General features: G+C 29.3%; 2 protein-coding genes across 7 annotated transcripts in view; one reads left to right on the forward strand and one right to left on the reverse strand.

The window, feature by feature from the left end:
- The first annotated feature begins 1,303 nt into the window (after nt 1–1,303).
- Nucleotides 1,304–2,421, forward strand: LOC136975821 (uncharacterized). Its single transcript, XM_067270968.1, has 4 exons — nt 1,304–1,393; nt 1,511–1,812; nt 2,023–2,253; nt 2,379–2,421. The coding sequence occupies exons 1-3, from the start codon at nt 1,351–1,353 to the stop codon at nt 2,206–2,208; spliced, it is 531 nt and encodes a 176-aa protein (XP_067127069.1). The 5' UTR covers nt 1,304–1,350; the 3' UTR covers nt 2,209–2,253; nt 2,379–2,421.
- Nucleotides 2,422–6,223: 3,802 nt separating this feature from the next.
- The window catches only part of LOC136975773 (UDP-N-acetylhexosamine pyrophosphorylase-like), a 61,225-nt gene continuing 46,741 nt past the window's right edge, over nt 6,224–20,707 (reverse strand). For 4 of the 6 annotated variants that reach the window (XM_067270889.1, XM_067270887.1, XM_067270888.1 and 1 more), the window contains 4 exons: nt 20,429–20,614; nt 12,104–12,169; nt 9,802–9,874; nt 6,224–6,848 (listed from right to left, as the gene is read on the reverse strand). In XM_067270889.1, coding sequence (XP_067126990.1) covers nt 6,741–6,848; nt 9,802–9,874; nt 12,104–12,169; nt 20,429–20,614 — 433 coding nt within the window. In that variant the 3' untranslated portion in view covers nt 6,224–6,740. Of the gene's footprint in view, nt 6,849–9,801; nt 9,875–12,103; nt 12,238–20,428; nt 20,615–20,707 lie in introns of those variants that run through there. The other 2 variants (XM_067270891.1, XR_010880826.1) reach the window with 2 other exon arrangements.

Genomic DNA, 20,707 nt, shown 5'->3' on the forward strand with positions numbered 1-20,707 from the left:
TGTGAGTGGTTTATTTAATTATATAACGCAGTCTACGAAGAGTTTAGAATAGAATTTAACATTACTAAACAATATAAAATAAATATTGAAAATCATAACAAAGTTACGGCTAATAGATATATTATATCTAAATTAGTAGATGTTATCGAAGCAAGAATTGGCATTTAGAGGGCATAGGGAATCTATTGAATCTAATATAACAGAGGTAATTATATTGAACTTGCTTATTTATTAAGTACTTTAAATAATCTATTAATTAAAAATACATTTAGAGAAGTCTATGGTTTTTATTGGCTTATCGAACAAACGAATACGAATGGACCATAGACCATCATTGACTGATTGCTCCTGGAAGTCGGCTTCTTACAGAGCACAGCTTCCCTATCATCAAATGTCACGACACGCCACCGTTTTCTGAGATAACAAAAACACTTTGAAATACAAAATCGACAGTTTATCGAAGGAGATTCAATTGAATTATAATTCTAGAAAAGGTACAACAAAGAAAACTCCGAATGCTTCCAATTAATCAAGAACGGAGTCATCGGTGCTTGAAACAATGATTTCTACCTGGAATTTTTTGGGTTACAGGCTCACTACTGTTACGATTTAACAGTTTTAACGAATAATTATAACTGATACACATCAACACTAATCCCAAATCTGCAATTCATATAATATACTTTTAAGAAAGAATGAGTTTAAAAGGACGAATATTCCAAAGAAGAAAAGAACGGAAACAAAGAAATTTAACTATTTAATTTTTCTATTTTGGAAGGAATAAAACAGATATACATTATATTTCTAAGTATACTATATATATGATTATGAACTCTTAGAATTCTTCTTACTGTTCCGGATGGAAACGAAAAAATGGCCAAGTGTCTTGCCTTGGAAAAAACACCTGGTTAAGAGATGAGTACTGTAGTGAGGAAGGAGGAGTTCTGTGACAAATCGTTCAAAAGTTCAACTGTTCTATATCCCTAAACATCCTACAAAATTTTTTTCTTTCCAGTTACTATAAGTAAATGATATATAAGAGTTAACGAAAAACGTACAATTTTTAAAATATATAACATAGTTTGATCAACTTTCTTCTATTGTGAAGTCCTTGCTCCGTGATTCCTCCCTAGTGAATGATTGGCAGTTCCGTCAGTGATATAAACTGCCAATCGTCTACTAGAAAAAATACACCTAGCATTTGATTGGTCTACAGAAATATATTTCCTAGGTGACGAGGATTTACCTTCCGTACCTTAAACTTCCAGAGAACAAGTCGAAAGACTGATACTGTAATACATTTGTGTAAATGGCCTATATCCCAGCACTTCTCGATTAATAATTGCGAACATGTGTTCAATTGAACAGATTGAGCAGTTTCGAAGGCAAAGAGGTAAGTTTGTATTATTCTCGTTTTAGAAAAAGGGTATTGTTTCCGGATCATCCCGTAGTTTCTTATATATTATTTATATTTGAATATTAAAAAAAATCTTTTTGATGTATTTTTTAGGTAGTATTATTAATTCCAAATGCGTGATTTGCGACGGTCAAGCCTGGACCGATTATTATGGAAATTTTGCTTGCAAACGCTGCGTCAGATTTTTTATAATCGCCATCGTTTTCGTCGGTGGATACAAATGCGTCGGCAAAACAGGAAATTGCGACAATTATCGAATCTGCAGATTTTGCCTCTTAGAACGGATGTACTTAAAAGGATTTAGAGCGGATAGATTCGGTAATCATGGCGACGGATTTCATGCCAACGATGCGATTGGTAGATACGTTCGACCCGTGGACGTGGATGTACTCGAGGTGAGTCTAAGAATCTTTCATTTGTTGTAGGAAACGATTTAATACTAAGGCTAAGATTTTTTCCGTGTATTAAAACGAGATAGGTGTAGCATAACACGCTTCGGAGTCGAATTATTCGTGTTTTAATATGTCCTATTTGATTGTTAAACCTTTGCCGTGTTATTCTTTATTATATTTGATTTAAATATAATTTGTAATGTCTTCCGACAGGACTTTTACACGAAAATATGGCGCGGTTCGTACACGGATATGATGAATTCTTCCGTATATTTAGACGACGATTTCACATCTCAACGTTATTACAAGCCTCCGACATTATATCAACGAGTTTACTTAAGAAACTACTCGCTGATTAATAAACTAGCGTCACTTTTTAACACTTGGTTTGTTGATTGAGAAGGAAATTGACCTTTTAAAAGAACTTCGTGATGTCGATCTACGGTAATTGTCACGTTTTCGTAATTTGTACAATGTCTTTTTATTATTTTAAAATAATTGCAAAATATTCGAATGATTGACTCCAGATGAATATGTTTATTTAGCAATTTATGCTTTTTATTTTTCAGGAAAATACTCGTAGATGTGGACTTTTATGACGATTGACAGAGAGGAGAAAGTTTTACACAATCAGAATGACGTAGACTACACAAGATTTGTGTTTTATTTTATAAAATTCGAATGAACTTCGATGACTTTTATTGTCATAGCGTAGTAAAGAAGAATGTCCGTGTTTTTAACTTTGTGTAAAACAAAAACAATATTTGATTGAAAGATAAATAATTGTATTATTATACTTGGAAGAGAAAGTTTGTTTTAATCTGATTATATTTCTATTACTGTCATCGTTAACGCGATATTGTTTAATATTTTAATTTTATATTATTATAACAGACTTCACAGTGCAAGAAACAATTAATACAACGAAAGATTTTGCTCAATCTCTAACAATTAGGAATACATTTTTCCTTATTTATGATCTTATGAAATTTTAAAATGTTATTTTAACACACATCACGTAAGTAAAAAATTGTTAGCCACGGTACTTAAAAAAACAATATCTACTGTATAAAGACACATAACTTAAATTGTTATATTAACTAAAATAACTTTTGTTTGTTTTATTTAGTGAGCTGTAATTATTTTAAATTTGTTTCAATAGATTCTGTTTCCGATCAAACTAATTAGTGCTGTAGCTTCGAAACGGCTATGAGATAACAACAGATGGATTTTTTTTACAGGACAGCTATTTCATTTAAAAAAAATATAGTTATTATAAAATGGTAAAAGCTTAATTTTTAGGATACAGATGAGTTTTATGAAAAATTGTAAATACTAACAACGAGTAAAATCTTAAGTCCGACCCTACTCGATATGACACACAGTTTCCCCTTTATCTCAACCTTTAACCATCAAAATTTAATAGCATCAATCCCCCTAATACAGAAACCTCTCTGCAAATTTTCAGAAAATTTCGATAAAAGAAACGGGGAGATATTAAGCTTCAAAGTGGATGAACAAAATCATGCTCCCCTCACACACTAACATCCATATATGTATACAGAAAGAAAACTCGTATTTTTTGCATTTCCCCGACGTTTCAACATGTCGAGTCCAAAAATGCGAAAATCTTGGGGTCATTTTTTGACTGATTTCCATACTTTCCGTTGTATATAACAGCCTCCAGCATAGCATAGTGGCTCGTTATCATACGGGCAAAAAGAGCAATTTTCCGGAGGCCCCACCAATAGGAAGTTTCCCCGAAGAAAAATTTCTGAAGTCACCATTGTACTGTATATGGGACCCCTAATTCAGATTTGCCTTGGCCTCAAAGCTAGAAACGTGCCACTGTGTTAGCAGAGTTCATATGCAGCATAGGCCTATATAGCATAGACTTTCGCTTTCATCGCGTAAACTTAGGCTGCAATTATCTTTTCTTTTATACATAGACTAGTTAGCATTAGCTGGAAGAGAGAAAAATACAATAATGCTTGATTGCTTCTTGTTCTTTCTATGTTCATTGGGGAAATAGCACAAAATTGCTGTGTCGAACTTATACAGAAACACACGTGATGAAGATAATAGGCTTTATTTTGTATCACATATTCCGTAGGCAGCTTGCTGCGAACGGAAGCGACGACAAATAATCACAACAGAAACAAATCGACAGACTTTTTAAAAAATAAATATGAAAGTACGGCCTTACCAATACTTCATGATTAGTGACTTTTTGCAGGGAAACTGTTCACAGATAAATAAAAAAAAAATCATACATAGGCCTATCTATTGAACACACTACGAAGAAATCAAGTATACTGCACTTTTTAACTATGATAATATTGGTGTGTTAAGGATTAGCCGGTTCTTATACATAAAGGAAATCAATAACACTAACAAATACATAAAAAAATTTACATATCACAATACATATCTACATGTTTATAAAAAATTAATATGTAATTCTTATAAGGAACAAATTTGGATAGAATTCGCAAGAATATCATATTCAAAAGTTTCTCTATGAATAAAGAGCATGCTGTCTTTAACATACAACTTCAATTTATATTAAAAAAAAGTCATTTTTCCTAACTTTTATGCATTGTAAAACTGTGCCTATGTTTACAAATGAATTTTCTTAAAACATGGTTTTAAATTTATAAACTATTAATGATTTGTATATGTGATTTTTTAAATTAAATTTAAGTCGAGGGAAAATTGTCTATATATTAAAAAAAACTTTTGACCAGAATTTTAACTTAAAATCTGTATTTTCAATCATTTGGAGTTTTACACATAATCACATTACAAAGCACACTTTTCACAATCATGCTTTGAATACAATCACATACATTATACAAAAACCATTCAACACGAAGACCTGTAATTGTTTGAAAGCATAAATTCTATATTTTAACAATATAAATATTATTTTCTTAAAGATATAAAATGTTTCTCCAGATTCGATAAAAACAATGAATTTGGTCCTACTTTATTAATACTTTATAAAGTAATTTTTGGGTCGGTAACAAAGAATTTTTACATGTCAATTAAGAAGTTAAAAAATAAAATGTTTCTTCTATACGAATTTTCATTAAATATAATTCCATTGATTTAATGCTACTTTTATTATACAGTACAACTGAATATGCTTCAGTTTTTACATATCTATATACTCTTGAAAAGTTGTAAGATTAAATATTTATATACTACAAGTCATTACACTAGTGAAATTCTCAGCTAATAGAAATTTTAATTAGGAAGTATATGCAAATATTTTCATACAAAAAAGACAAATTTTTAAATGGCAGCTCTAGCTCTTCATACATAAGTACTCTTAAATTCTTTATTACACGCCATAATATTCTAGTGAAGTATTAGTGTCTTTCATTCTGGATTCTCCTCACTATATTAGTACAATATGTTTTTTTCTTTTTAAACTAAAATTTCTTCTCAGAGTACATTTTAATGTTGATATACTAATAATTTTTGAAAAATTTTATCTTAAAATTTGAACGCGTCATCAGATCTCTTGTCAACAACATGTAATAATACTGATGACAACATTTTCTTTGATGGCATATGGTTACAGGAACTTATTATGAATTTTAAAAAGAAATTTACACACATTATGGATTGAAGCTTTTGTATTTTTTTGAAGAAATAATTACATTATTATATGTACACACATACACACACACAGGGTGTTATAATTTATGTTTATGTTTATTAATTTTAAATTAATGTAAAAACTGGTTAAAAATTTTAGAGTAGCTAATCCAGTGGTTCTCAAACTCTTTGGCTTGTGGCACACTGTAAAATGTGAAAAGTTTTTCTGCTGCACTTTGCGTATTAATATATTTTAAATTATAAATAGTTGTGTACTATAATAATTGTTATCCTATAGGCCCTACAGAGTTGTCATATCCATGGTAGCAAATCAGTTTCATAATATTCTGATCTCTTGGGGCACACTGCTGAGAAGCACTGAGCTAATCTAAAATATTAGCCATAAAAATTAATTAAATAGTGTAAATTACTTAAAAAACTTTGTACAGAGTTGTTTTAGATATGATGTGTGTTTTGTGCCTCTCTAATTAGTAAATAATATTAAATAGACTTTCTTACAACTGACTGAAAATCGATAATCACTAATATAAAGCAAAGTTTACATATTCCTTCTCAAACGAGGCACTTTATATTTTGAGTTAACATCGTGCCTTGCATAAGGCACTTTACATTTTAAAAACAGTTTAGAGAAATATACAATGTTAATGGTTCTTATATAAGTACATTAATATACGAGACAATGCATAAATTATTATTTTGAATATTTTAAATTATTATTTTGAATATTTTAAATAATATTTTAAAATATTATTAAATTTTTTACTATTTTAAGTAGTAATAATTAATACTATTGCACAAAATATATTAAAGACAAGCAATAAATACATTCTAAATTAAGACAGCAATTCAGATCACATAACTTTAAATGATAAGCTTTTCAAGAGTATATGCAATGCAATGCAATATTGATAAACAAAGGAAAATATTTAACAAACACCCGTAAAGTGGAATGAATCTACAACACCAAATTCCTTTAACGTGCTTATTCAATTTTTTAAAAAATGGCAACTTGACATCACCAAATTTAGACATTATCTGAAATCAAATGTCATTTGTGCACCAGTAAAGTATTTTATAAATTCATCACAGTTCCCACCATAAATGAAATAGAGAAATGTTATTCTGAAGTATAAAAAAACCCTATCATTCTCATACATCTGAAATTAAAAAATATATAAAATTCTGACTGTCCATTATGAGCCTCATAATGCACATTTAATCATCATGACGACAGCAATGACAGTCATAGTTTAACTTAAGTACATTTGAAAATTTGGACAAAGAATTAAGATGAGTAGTTTATATTATTCTATAATCTCTCCATTTATTCCATTTTGAATTTCCTTTTCTTGAGCCGACCACAATACTAATGGTGGAGAAAACTTTTTCCCAGCAACTATCTCTTCTAGACCCTACAAATAAAATTTAATTTTTAAAAACTTTATATTCTTATAATTATTCTATATATCGACTAAAAATAGCTATTAATGTGAAGCATTAATTCTAATGCAAATGGTGACAAAATTAAGGCAACATTGAATGTTGATAACTGCTGCCACCAATTGCCTTCTTTTGACTTTGACAATTAAAATGGATGATTGGTTGAGCCTGTTATCAGCATTCAATGCTGCCTTAATTTTACTGTCCATAAGCATCCAACTTTACAATCTATTTAGTTTTACATTTTAATCAAAAAACTAATAAGAACTAAATTCATTTTGTGCATTAAAATACATTAATATTGATAATGTCAATTCAGAATAATATATTTTTTAAATTTCTGTAGAATAACTATTTTTTGACTTATTTCAAAATACACAATGACACAAACCTCAGAAATTAGACATCATTTTTGCATTCAGCAAAGAATAGTTAAAATGTTTCCTATCATAGTTTTCTGATAAGTAGTATTTTAAATTATTTCAAATACTTTTTACAGTGATGTGATTTAAAAAGGAAAGAAAATTCCATAATAAAACTTTACATAAAATTATTTTTTTGCCAAAGTCTCCATGCAGAATCAAAAAATATTCTTTGTAAAAGCTTGGATTGAAAGAAAGTTCTCTTTTTACATCACAAAACAGAATCTCATGAAATAATTTAAGTATCAGGCTATTCAAATACCCTTGCATCAAGTTTCCAAAGTTATTAAAAAATTAAACTTAAAGAAATATTTGTGAGACCTAACATAGAACTACTAGCAAGCAGATAAACAGTTTGAAGAGAATAATGAAAGTTCAAAATGAAGCATGAAAGGCTTCAAAAACATTGAGTTTAATTTTATTAGAAAATACATCCTGATTTCTAAAAATATTGTAAAATTTATCAGTGCTGTGGAGTCAAGTCAGAAGCAATTTTGAATGGAATCAGAATTTGTAAAAATGTTCTGACTCCAACATTAAGAAAATACTAACACTTTTGTATCATTTAACAACTTAGTTTTAAATTTGAAATTTCTTGTTCTTAATATTACTATTACAATCAATGTTAAATTTTCATTATTAATAATAACACTAAGGCTTTTTCCTTTGTTTTCCATATTGAAAGGCATATACAACAAACAATTATTTATTGTGACATCATCACAATGCCAGGCTACAATTTTTAATCATATTTTTTAAATTTATTTAATTTAAAATATGAGTTATCCTCCTCAAATTAGTAGTATCTCCCCCTGTACATCATACTTTTCTTTTAACAATAGAGTTGTCATCTAACACCTTTCAGGGGAAAAGTTTTGAATTAACATAACATGACTTCTGGTTTGCATTGGAAGTTTGTATATAGCTAATCGGAGCCTACTACCCCTATGGTTTCCATATGTGGTCTCATCTTTCATCTATCTAACTTTGTTCTTGAGATTAAGGATAGACAGTGGGAATTTATAGGGCTGCAATTTTTTCAAATTGCAGCCCTATAAATTCTCATTGTCCCAGTTATTATAATTATTAATTTTGATAAGAGATGGAACCTAACATCTACATATGATACCAAATTACTTAATACCTAATTATTAATAGTAGCAAAAAATAGCCGAAGTCATTACAACAATGATTTACAAAAAAAAAAAAAAAAACGGAGAGAAAATAGAAAAGACCCGAGCCCCACACAAATTCTCAACAGCCCCTTCATAAGAATACCAATTTAAAGTCGATTTATAATTTCAGCTAATGTAGGGTGATCACATATCCGATTTCAGGGGACCGTCCCCAATTTTGACAGTTTTTAATATTTGGTCATAGAATCAATTTTTGAATACAGCAATTTATAGTTCAATAAAAAAATAAAGTTCAATCAATTTTAGATCCCATTTTCACTGATTCTGAAATGTGTCCATAGAATTTAAGCTACAAAAATTCAAGTTAAAATGTAATATAAGTCTAGACATTTACATTTAAAGCCTTTCCTAATTATCTAACATTGTAAATACAATGAACAACATGAAAAATTTCACCAAGACTTAAAAGAAATGGAAGGAAAATATTAAAGATACCGGAACATGAATATGATGGTTGATCACTGTTGATGTATTTAAAAAGAGAACAAGAAAGAGATAAATTCAAGAAATTTATGTTCTTTCAAAGCCAAGAGGCTGTTTAAAAAGGACTGATAAAGCTAACTGAAATTTTGTTTTTGATGCTATCATATTTTCAACACATTTTTCTTCCTTACATATTCTGATATTTGAAGCAATAATGTATGGATTTTTACTTTCATTAATCAACTGAGCAAACCTGATGTAATCTGGAAAAATATTACCTAACAAATTTCTTTTCGTGTTGCTAGCTAGTGTTGTCTCTCTTCACATTTTTTTGAAAATTCAAACCAAGAACAGCCATGAGATATCCACTCATAGAGCAGAGCATTACTATGCCACCCATTCTTATGAATGTGTTTGCAGTCTCTCTCTAGTGTCGTCTTCATGACAGGTTCTTGGAGTATAGCATCATCCTCTTCCCCATTGCTCTCAATCTAGCCTTAGCTGCACTGGAGTGTATAAATCCAACAGCTTAAAACTGATTCTTTTTTCTCAAAACTGCTTAAGATTGAGGATTTTTGATTATTATGTACAAATTAAATTTCCTGTTAAACTTTTATTTTGTACATGAAATATTTAAAAGTCAAGTAGTCATATGGCTGTCTTAACATAAATAAAACAAAATAATTCAAACAATTTAGCTTTTATTTAGGTAAAATGTCTTCAAGAATATAGAAATTTAACTATAAGTTAAGCAAAAGAACATATTCTTAGATTCAATTTCCAACATAATAACTTGGATTACTGAATTATATTTTGTACTATGTTATCATTTCCAATAGTATAGAAGAAATTTATGTTTTTAATTCAGCTTATTAAATACATACCTCACCATCATAGGACAATAAAGGAGATATTTCACAGACAACAGGATCCTCATACTTCAAGTAAGATTTCTGGCTGAAATAGGAACAAATAATTATAAATGTAAGATGAATTTGTTTATCTTTATTAATACATTTTGTTGAGTAACTACTAGATTAGACTTATCAATAATAATGCTACAAGTCTACAAAGATTTTGAATGCAACATTTTAAGATTGTAAGTCAAATGAAATATCCCAATATCAAAAAACTAATATTTTTATCATCACTTACAGATTTTGCAAAATTCTTTAATTTTCATAATATTGACAGTGCTATTTTTACTATTTAAGCATTACAAGTAGCACTTTTCACACAATCAAGATACTGTACTGTCTCTAAAGTGCACATTTCCAATTTAAGGTTACAGGAAAAAACTCCTAATACTGTAGGGTTCTAAATTAATGCCAGTAAATAATATATGGTGACTTAACATATAGTAATGTTTTTACTGAGCAAGTTACTAGTACTTTTTCGTGTTATATACTGATATTATATACTGATATGACTACTGGCATGTTCCATTTGAAAAACAGCCCTGGTTACTCATATGTACAAGGTCGGAAGTGCCTGTGGATTTTCATTGTAGATTTCTCAATCTCTCTCCATATACACATATAAATATAAACATTAATCATAACAACCTGTCTATCTTAAATGTAGCTACATTTTACGACAGGTTGTTATGATTAATATTTACAGATGGTGCATCTAGGAGTGTCTACCTAAACAATCTAAATAACTTCTGTTATATATGTGGATGTTATGTAAAGAAGCAGCAGAAAAACATTACAAACTCTTAATAAATGGCGTATTTAGCATATTTAAAAATGAAGTTAGATGATCGGAAAAAAAACTTTTGTTCCACACATCACATGTAAAATTTGTGCAAAATATTTAAGATAATGGTACAGAAGGATTTGTTTATCTATGCTGTATGATATTTCAATGGTTTGGCATGATAGGAAAAAACCATTACAATGGTCATTATTTTTGCATGTGTTAAATATCTGGGATTAATATGAAAAACAAGGTTGTTGAACACACAAAATACAGGGCCAAACTGGTTATCTGGCAAATAGCAGAAAGATCAGTTAACACAGCAACAGGGCTACACAAGAAATGTAGTATAATTTTAGAAACCTATTAGAATGTCTTTCATATAAAAATTTTAAGCACAATATTAATAATAATAATAATAATATTTAAATTAACCCAAATAAAAATGACTAGGGTTTATTTTTTTTAATTGAGTGTGGTTTTTGATATGTTAGGGCAGAATTTTACAAAAAAAAATATTTAATTTTTTTAAATTAATAAAAACTTATTTAAGAGTTATTTTTAAAAAAGGTATCATTAAGAATCAATCCACTGGAAGGAATATATTACAAAAATGAAAACTAAGATGAAAACATTTTAAATTTCCACATGCCCATTTTAGTCATCAGAACCTTTCTTTACAGGTTCCTCTCCATCTATACATATGCAAATGGTAAAAATGATGCCAGAATGACAATTTGATGATTTGCATGTGCATCAGCAGAGAGAAGACTATTAACAAGGATTGTCTCTGCTACTGTTGAGTGTGTTCTGACAAACTCAAATGGACATTTAGGAGACTTAAAAATGTTTTCATGTTAGTCTTCATTTTTGTAATTTCTATAAAAATTTCTACTTTAAATTTTTTTACAGTTTGTGTAGTTTTCTTTATTTTAACAAAATTAATAAAATACATAATTTTAAAACCACTTTATAAAATAATATCAAGTAATGTATGGAGTTACATAAAAATTTATTGAAAATGCAATTTCATTTAAATTTACTTTTTGAGCAAATAGATTTTAAAACAATTCTAATTCAATCTAACTTAATATGAAAATTTTCAAGATAAAATTAATAATAATTTTATTAATTCATTACCTTCATATAATTGAAAAATTACTTCATTATAGGAGCATAATCTTTTTAATATAGGTAAAACAAGAAAATCATTGCTTCTTCATACAAATTTTATTAGTTTCGTTATTTTATTGCTAGTAAATTTTATTAATTAAAATTATTTAATTCTATAAAGCATCTTGCAAAAATTTGCTTGTCATACGTAAAAACATTCATAAAACAATGAATTTTCTTTAAATATTAATTTATTACATTGCATTATAGACTTTTTTTTTAATTGTAAGAGAAAAATTTTATTTAAAATATCTTAAATACTGAGTGAACAATTTATCTACAAAAATAACTGAAGAGAAAATATTAATATACCCATAATTTCCATCTCCATTTCCAAGGACCTCATCTGTGTTAACTGTGGAATCAGCTTCTGTGTGCCTGCATCCATCATGCAATAAGTGAAATAAAAAAACTAATCTAAGCAAACAATCTTACATCCATGATTCCTTGGGAAAATAAATCAATTATCATGCAATATCAAGGCTTAACAAATAAAATAATAAAATTAATTTTCATGCATATGAGTAAAGCAAAATTTAAAACAAACACTGATATGGTTTATATTAAATAAAAATACTAATCAAGTGCACCACTACTAAAATAATGTATTAATTTATTGTAAAAATTTTTTTAAATATGTGGAATAAATAAAATAATATGAAACTTAAAAGCTACCCAAGTCATATTAATACTAATTCAAATATAAAAATAAAAAGTTACGCAATTAGAAATTAAAAATAAAATCTTTAATACATTACAGTAATTTGCTTATTAGATATCTTTAAACACTGAATTTGTTTTCCGACTACTCATAGCATGCTGTACATTAATTTAATGAATATAAATCTATTTTTAAAATAAAATGTCCAATTTTAATAAAATATTTAAATATAAACATTTTTTTAACAAGTTAATTTATTAAAAGTTTCCTTACTGACATCTTTTACTGGTTTATAAAGTCTTAACTGGTTAATGTAGTAAAAATATGAGTAATAGAATTTAAATATATTAGTTAAAAAAAAAAACTTAAAAATATCTTTATCTTTAATTAAGGCTATTAGTTAAAATAAGTTGTATATGATGGATTATAGCACAGCTTTTTTTAAACACTTATAAAAATACTTTTAAAATATTTCTTTTATTAATATTTCAGAGAATTATTGATTTTATGTATTACATACATTTTGTATAATTATTATGAGATGATTTTCAATGGATAAATAACCCTATTTTAACTCAAACTATTTTTATTTTACCTTGTTCATCTGTAATTATTTCATATTTGTTAAATTGGTATTTTTAATGAATATTTTCACAGTGTGAATCATTAAAAATAAAGTTTTTTTGGTCATGTGCATTATAATGTTTTAGTTTTGTTTTCCATTCATTACAATAACTATTGTTGTTTCAAACTTCAGGTAAGGATGATTGATATGGTAAGTTTACACTATAATTATTTTAAAAAATTTTCAATTATATAAATATCATGTAGGTAAATTCAGGCATTATCATAATGTTTTCATTTGGAGGGTTGCAAATGATCTGTAAGAATTGCCAGAAAATTTGCTTTGTTTGTTTTATATTTATTTAATAAAATAGCTATAAAGATAAAAATTCTGATGTACGTTCAATTACACAATTATAAATATATTTTGTGCAAGTCTTAATAATACAGTATATATTTAATATTAATTTTTGACAAACTATATTTAAACAATGGAAATAATTTAAATGGCTACGTAAAAATGTTAAAATAGGCTGTAATAACTTTTCATTATCTCAGTAATTTTTAAATTGTTGTGACCACTCTGACCTATTTTAACACGTACAGAGTAAAGGGCTTAAATGGTCAACATGTGTCTAGCCACTTCTGATTGTAAATGACCAATGAAAATCTCCAATGGATGGATACCGACAAAATGTCTGTTTACTGTAGTGTAAGGAACTGAGTCAGAGCGTTATTTTTATTTTATTATTATTTTTCGTTTTATTATATTTTGTTGGGACTTATGTTTAGTTAGGATGAAGGTTCCCCCCCACTCTCTTAGTAACCAAAAAAAGAAGATAATAAACCAACTCACGAAAGAACGAGTGCCATAGGAAAAATCACATTCACTTGCACTGCCCAGCAGAAATGAACAGTCTGCAGAAAAAAAATGGAGGGGAAAATCCCCACACTCACTAGAAAAAGAAATACTTACTAAACCGTCATAAAACATCCCAGAAAATTGTGCTAAATGCTTTGTAAACGGTTTATAAGATTTTGTCAGAGAATTGAAGCTGCCAGAAAGAAACTTGATGTTAGACAATTAAGTTTGTAAATAAGGGAAGTAACCTAGCTGAATTGTGACATCACCTCACAACATAAAACCAGCTCAGTAACCGAAGACAAACGAGGTGATTTCCTGATTGAGGTGTACTACTGAGTGAAAATTTTGAGGCGAAGTCCAGATTGAGAATTAGGCGATCCAAGGTGTTTAAAGAGGAATTCGATTTGACGATAGCGAAAAGATTGAGGAAACAGGTTCCTAGTATAGTGAGGTGATGGATAGACATTTAGTTCGTAAGAGATTTTGTTCATAGTTCTTAAGTATTTGATTTGTCAAATTTTCAAAGGGGGAATTAAGATTAAGTTAAGCTAAGTAGCTGAGTTTTATTGTCGGGTTGACTTGTTGATTTTCGTTAATAAATTTTGTTTTGGATTATAGACATTTGTACATAGTTAAATTCGATTTACTAATTAAATATATTTGAAACTTTTTCTTTGACTTGATATTTGTCGTTATTCTTACTAAATTTTTTCGGTGCACGTGTAAAAGCCCAGGCCTGGCAAACTAATCTCGAATCCGCGTAAAGTACCCATTAGGTTAACAGAAGTTTTACTGGCCACAGTTAGTGTCGGTTTCCTGAGATACTAAAAACAGTACTTTACAGTAGGTGCCAACTTACAATAAATAGACCATAGTTAATATGAAATTTATGTAGTTATACCTTAAGCTTTCCTTTTTCTATTCTATTAGTATTTAAAAGAACTGATTTATATAATTGAATTTAAATGCTATTTAAATTCAGGCCCTTTTAAATTATGTAATTAAAATGGGGGGGCGTGTTCATCCGTTGAGGCTGTTGGCGACTTTTTCTTTGCACCTGGTTACTTATACCAAGAATAATAATTAATTGTTCTTGTTTATTACTTTCTACTACTAAAAACTTAAGTTGGTTATTATTTAATATAATTTATATTGGCAACAACAATAATAATAATTATGCAACGTTCCCCACTCAAACGGGGAAGACCTCCATTAAATTGTGCCAGACCAGAAACTAAGAAAAACCAGCCATCTTCATCAAATTCCAGGACAATACTGGACTTTGACTTCAGTTCAGAAAAAAATCTTTAAGAAGAAACCACGACTGACATGAACTACAACTTAAACTCATCGCAGATAACTATAAATAACACTCCAGGTGAGTCAACCTCTTCTGACCTAATCTCAATTAATAAACTGGACACTCGCTCAGACACTTTTACTGCAGTGCTTTGGACTAAAATATCGGACTTGATTAACACCACTAATGACAAACTTTTCAACCAAATGGTTATTATTAAACAAGAACTTGATATTATTCATAAAGATATTTTCTGATTTTTCCTTCGAAAAACAAAGGAAAAATCAGAAAAAAATGGAAGAACAGATTGATAGCCTGAAACAACAAGTAGAGAAATTACAAACTGATAAAAATTCCATTCAATTTCAAATGGACTCACTAATAAATGCACATCGATATAACAACATAATTATGTATAATTATCCAAACTATAAAACCACTACAAAAGCAGAAATACTGAAATTTATTACTACTGTATTAAACATTCAAAATATAACTCAAAACGATATATTAGAGATAGCACAATTATCAAAAACTCCAAATTTAACAATAAGAATCACGTTTATTAATAATCAAACTAGAGATCGTATTTTTTCTGCTTTCATACAAACAAAACAACAAACTCTACTAGATGAATGGCAAAATGTACAAATTTCTCCAGATCTAACTAATAACTCAAGAAATAGAAGGAAACATTTATTGCCAAATTTTTATGAATTACGTAAGCAAAATCCTCAGGTTAAATTGCGCAACGATATTTTAATAATTGACTGGGAAAAGTTAACTTATCGTTTAAGCATGGAAAAAATTGTGAATGTGGATACTTTTCTCCCATCATCAAGAATAGCAAAAGCAGCAAAATGATAGTTTAACAAGCAAGATAAAATTCAATCCCGCAAACTCTACTCAAATAATCAATGTTTCACAGTTATAAATTGGAATAGTCAAGGACTAAAATACAAAATACCTCAATTAGAAGCCTTTATTTCTAAACATGATCCGGACATTATTGCTATCACCGAAACCTGGATAACTTCTGAAATAGTTTACAAGTCAACCTTCTTTGAAAAATTTATAATAGAGTCAGCTTTAGCAAAAAAACAGATGGGTCCAGGCCAACCAAGTGGAGGCCTCTGTATTTTATTGAAAAAAGATCTTTGCAAAATTTTACAAAAAAAAAAAATGTAATAATTTTATTCTGCTCCTTATTCAATTTACCAAACCCACTCTTGCTAAAACTACGAACAATCTTATAACTTTAATGCTTACTTATATTCCACATGATGACTTAATAGTTTTGAATGAAATAATCAAACAAATGGAGAGCTGGCAATATATGACCCCTTTTTCATTACTATTGGGCGACTTCAAGAATTGCGCAAGAATTGCAGATAAAATAGACTCCAAATATAAAGGTAATAATTTTTTAATACATAATAATCGCCTCTCGAAGGACCAGCACTTAAACAGACTAGGACAAAATTAATTGATACAATAATAAATCTCAAAATGTATATAATCAATGGAAGAATTAAAACAGATATACCTGCAGAATACACTTGTTTAACCCATACTGGAAAATCAACTATTGATTATACGATATGTTCAGAACTATTATTGGATTGCTGCCTGGATTTTACCATTATTAACTTTGATATCTCTGATCATCTTCCCACAAAGGCAACTTTCTTACTTTTTCTGGAAAAAAATTCTGATAACTTATTAAATAAAAAACAAAGAATACAATATAAAATAAATAGATATAGTAATGAATTTGGAAATCGATTTGATGACATACCAGAAGCTACAAATAACAATTGTGAAGAAATATACAAGCTAATGATAAATTTAATGAATGATTACATATATATGAATAGCACCAAGGGGAAACTCTACAATGGTCTTGGACAGAGATGGTTTGATTCTGACTGCTACAAAATGAAGAGAGAAAAACAAGCCAAACTAACAATATTTAGAGCAAATTCCAATGATACCAACTTTAACAACTACAAAGTAGCTAAATAAATCTATAACAACTTAATTAAATCTAAAAAGAAAAATTACTTTATAAAGCTTGAATTAAATCTAATTAATCATAACAAGGACAACAAACTTTTCTGGACTACCGTTAGAAGACATCAACCCATATCTGGCATAAATGAAAACTTGTCAATTATTAACTTCAATACCTGGAAAGACTTTTACCAACACTATCCAAGAATCTATTTAAATCATTCATTAATAAATAACACAATAGCCTACAATGAATACTTGGATGTTGACTTCACAATAGATGAATTAAATGATGTAATCCAAAAAACAAAAACCAATTCTACTCCAGGTCATGATAACATTCCTACAAAATTCTTAAAAATGTTGTCTAATAGTGTGACGACCGGCAAAAACCGGCCAGTCCAATTTTAAAATTTTATTATTTCAAATCCCCTCGGGAGATAACGATCAAAATCAAAGATAACAATCACAAGTCAAAGGATGTGCAGCCTTCCGCCGTCAAACCCGCTTCCCTCCCTCCGGATCCGACCTCTGAGTCACGAAGATCGACTCATCGTCTACCGTCATCGCAGCGGACGGGACTTGGAGTATATAAAGGGGGAAAAAGCTGAGAATGGGGCCGCTGAAGGTCCGCACCTGACACCCGACCCGTAGGATCCGTCCCGAGAAGCGAGGGCCGAAACCCGCTGACGATGAGCCGCCCGCCCGATCCTCCCGCTTCCCTCCACGACCGGAGAACAGAGACGATTAACCCTACGATTACAGCTAATTCTTCGACTAATCCTAGGAAGAGGTATGATCCCCCCCCGCATTTGTGAACTCTCTCTCTCGCGGTTAGAAACGGAACGTGTTAGATCTTTTGTATCTGTTTACCGTCTAAATAAATCATTATTTGTTTTCCTCATGGTTCCGTTACTTCGAATATCGCCTTGAACTTATCGACGAACCCACACACTTCCTCCACTCGACCTGACAATCAATTATCCGATCCCGACAAGTCGGGATATCGTACAAAATTTAGCCATCCTTGACAGTGGGGTGGGTCTTGCCGACCTGTTCGCCGACAAGAAGGGGTACGACACCGTCCTACCCCCCCGGCGTTTCCACAATAGCTCTAGACTAAAATTACTTAATATCTTTAATAATATGTACAAAACAACCTCATTTCCCCACTCCTGGAACACAGTTATCTTAACAATGACATATAAAAAAGGCGATTAGACCTCTCCACATAACTATAGACCTATTGCATTGTTATCAACGTTAAGAAAATGCTTCACCTTTATGATTGCTAACAGATTCCAACAATGGACTTTAGCTAATGACTTAGAAGCTAAATTCCAATATGCCTTCACAAAAAATAAAGGAACTGAAACTGCCATTTTTATTTTATTAATGATAATATAACTACATCTGTCAAAAAAGCATAGGAAAGTCTACGCCTCATTTATTGATATTAAAAAGAGCTTTTGATTCAGTTTATACTCCATTACTAATAGATAAATTAAAAGTTCACAGGGCTAGTCATAAATTTACGTCTACAATAAATCAGCTATATATAAATTATACTGTTAATATTAAACAAGGTAAAATGCTTACTCCTTCTCTAAGCGTTTCACGTGGAATACTCCAGGGAGACCCCCTGTCACCATATTTATTCAATTTCTATTTACTGGGCATCGACCAACTATTTAATAATCCTTCTGATGGCATTGAAATAAATAACAGCTCTTTCCACTACATCCTTTTTGCCAACGATCTGGTCATTTCAGCCCCAAATACAATATCTTTACAACATAAAATTAATCTACTCAACCAGTACTTTAAATCAATTTACCTTGAAATAAACCCGACGAAAACTAATATAGTTATTTTCCGTAAAAATAAAAAATTATCTGAAAAAGACTCAAAAATTTATCATGAGAATACTCTTCTGCAAATAGTCAATGAGATCAAATATCTAGGGGTCGTATTCGATTGGAATTTAAAGTTTAAAACTCATATATCATATTTAAATATTAAAGTTAAAAAGGCAATTGATGATCTCCTATTTCTATGTTCAACTATGAAAACCTCAAATTTAAACATTCATTTAAAACTCTATAATACTATAGTAAATCCTATCATCTACTACACAAGCCCAATCTGGAGCTTAGATTATTTATACAATCTTGAAACCCTGCATATTTACTTTCTTCATAAGTTATTTCAGCTAGAAAACACAATTCCTGGATAAGCAATTCACCACAAAACAAGCCGTACTTGGACTTTTCCTCATCAACTAAAATGAATTATAAAATTCTACTACAGGCTTAAATACAAAAGTGATGACAATACCAGATTTCTATATCAAGAAATGATAAAGCAAAGCAAAAACGACACTAATAATCAGTTATGGCAATATAAAATTTGTAGGCTATTAAACACATTTGGAGTATCTGAGCTACTGTTTACAAACTCTATTCATGACTGGAAATATGCCTATTTGCTTTTAATAAACTCTGCTATATCCCAATCAATTAATAAAGACCAGATTTCTCCAAATCAAAGTAATTATCACCCTTGGTATGTCAACATCCTTAACATTCCCTCATTTCAACCTTACATGTGGCTACCAATTGATCTAAATGTTAAATGATTAATAATCCAATTATGTCTTAATAAATACTCACTGTTCGTTAATAAAACTTATATAAATCTCACAAGTACTCATTGTCAGTCATGTCAATCTGATGATTTTTCTGTGTTACATCTACAAAACTGCCAATCTCTAAACAATCTGCATAAACAATACAATATAATAAATATATGTAATGGTAGCCCACTTTGTGACATAGAAATAACTTAAATAATATCAACAGAAAAGATGCTTATGAGATTTATAATTTTTTTGTTAAATACACTGAAAAAATTCGCTGTAATACTTAATCATTGTTCTTCATTGTTGTTCTAAAGCTTTAATAATGTATCATTAGATAATTTGTGTTTATGTTATTTAAATGCATCAAATAATGTTGTTGTAACTTAAATGATTTTATTAGACCAGTTTATTTTATAATCATTACACTTATATGTTGTATGTATTACAAGTATGTTAAGCAAATTGATAATTGTTACTGTGAAAATGTATTCCCTCTTATAAGGGAAAATTTCCCTTGGAAATAAATTATTATTATTATTATTATATTATGTGATTAAAATTTGTATTTTTAATTTATCTAGATTACATCCTACCTTGGAATCAAAGGAATGACTGATCCATCATCATAAATAAATTTACCACCAGCATTTAAAATATATCGTTGATGAAGACTGAATAACGCATGTAATGCTGTTTTTGGTGTATCTTTTTGAGCACCCTCTGCATTCTTCAATGGAGAAAATTCATCTTCTCTTAAAACTTCCCATACCACAAAGTTACTACAATAAAAATTTTTGATTTTTAAAATAAATATTACAAAATAAAAAATAATAATAATAGATAGTTTATCTTAAAAGCAATGAAATTAATTT

The sequence above is a fragment of the Centruroides vittatus genome, unplaced genomic scaffold (assembly GCF_030686945.1).
Source record: "Centruroides vittatus isolate TY-2023 unplaced genomic scaffold, ASM3068694v2 contig_388, whole genome shotgun sequence".
NCBI lineage: Eukaryota > Metazoa > Arthropoda > Arachnida > Scorpiones > Buthidae > Centruroides > Centruroides vittatus.

Excerpts from the sequence above, each read along its gene's own strand:
- LOC136975821 (XM_067270968.1), top strand. The coding sequence starts at position 1,351 with ATGTGTTCAATTGAACAGATTGAGCAGTTTCGAAGGCAAAGAG. Across the intron at positions 1,394-1,510 it reads GCAGTTTCGAAGGCAAAGAG|GTAGTATTATTAATTCCAAA; the intron begins GTAAGTTTGTAT and ends TGTATTTTTTAG. Across the intron at positions 1,813-2,022 it reads TGGACGTGGATGTACTCGAG|GACTTTTACACGAAAATATG; the intron begins GTGAGTCTAAGA and ends GTCTTCCGACAG.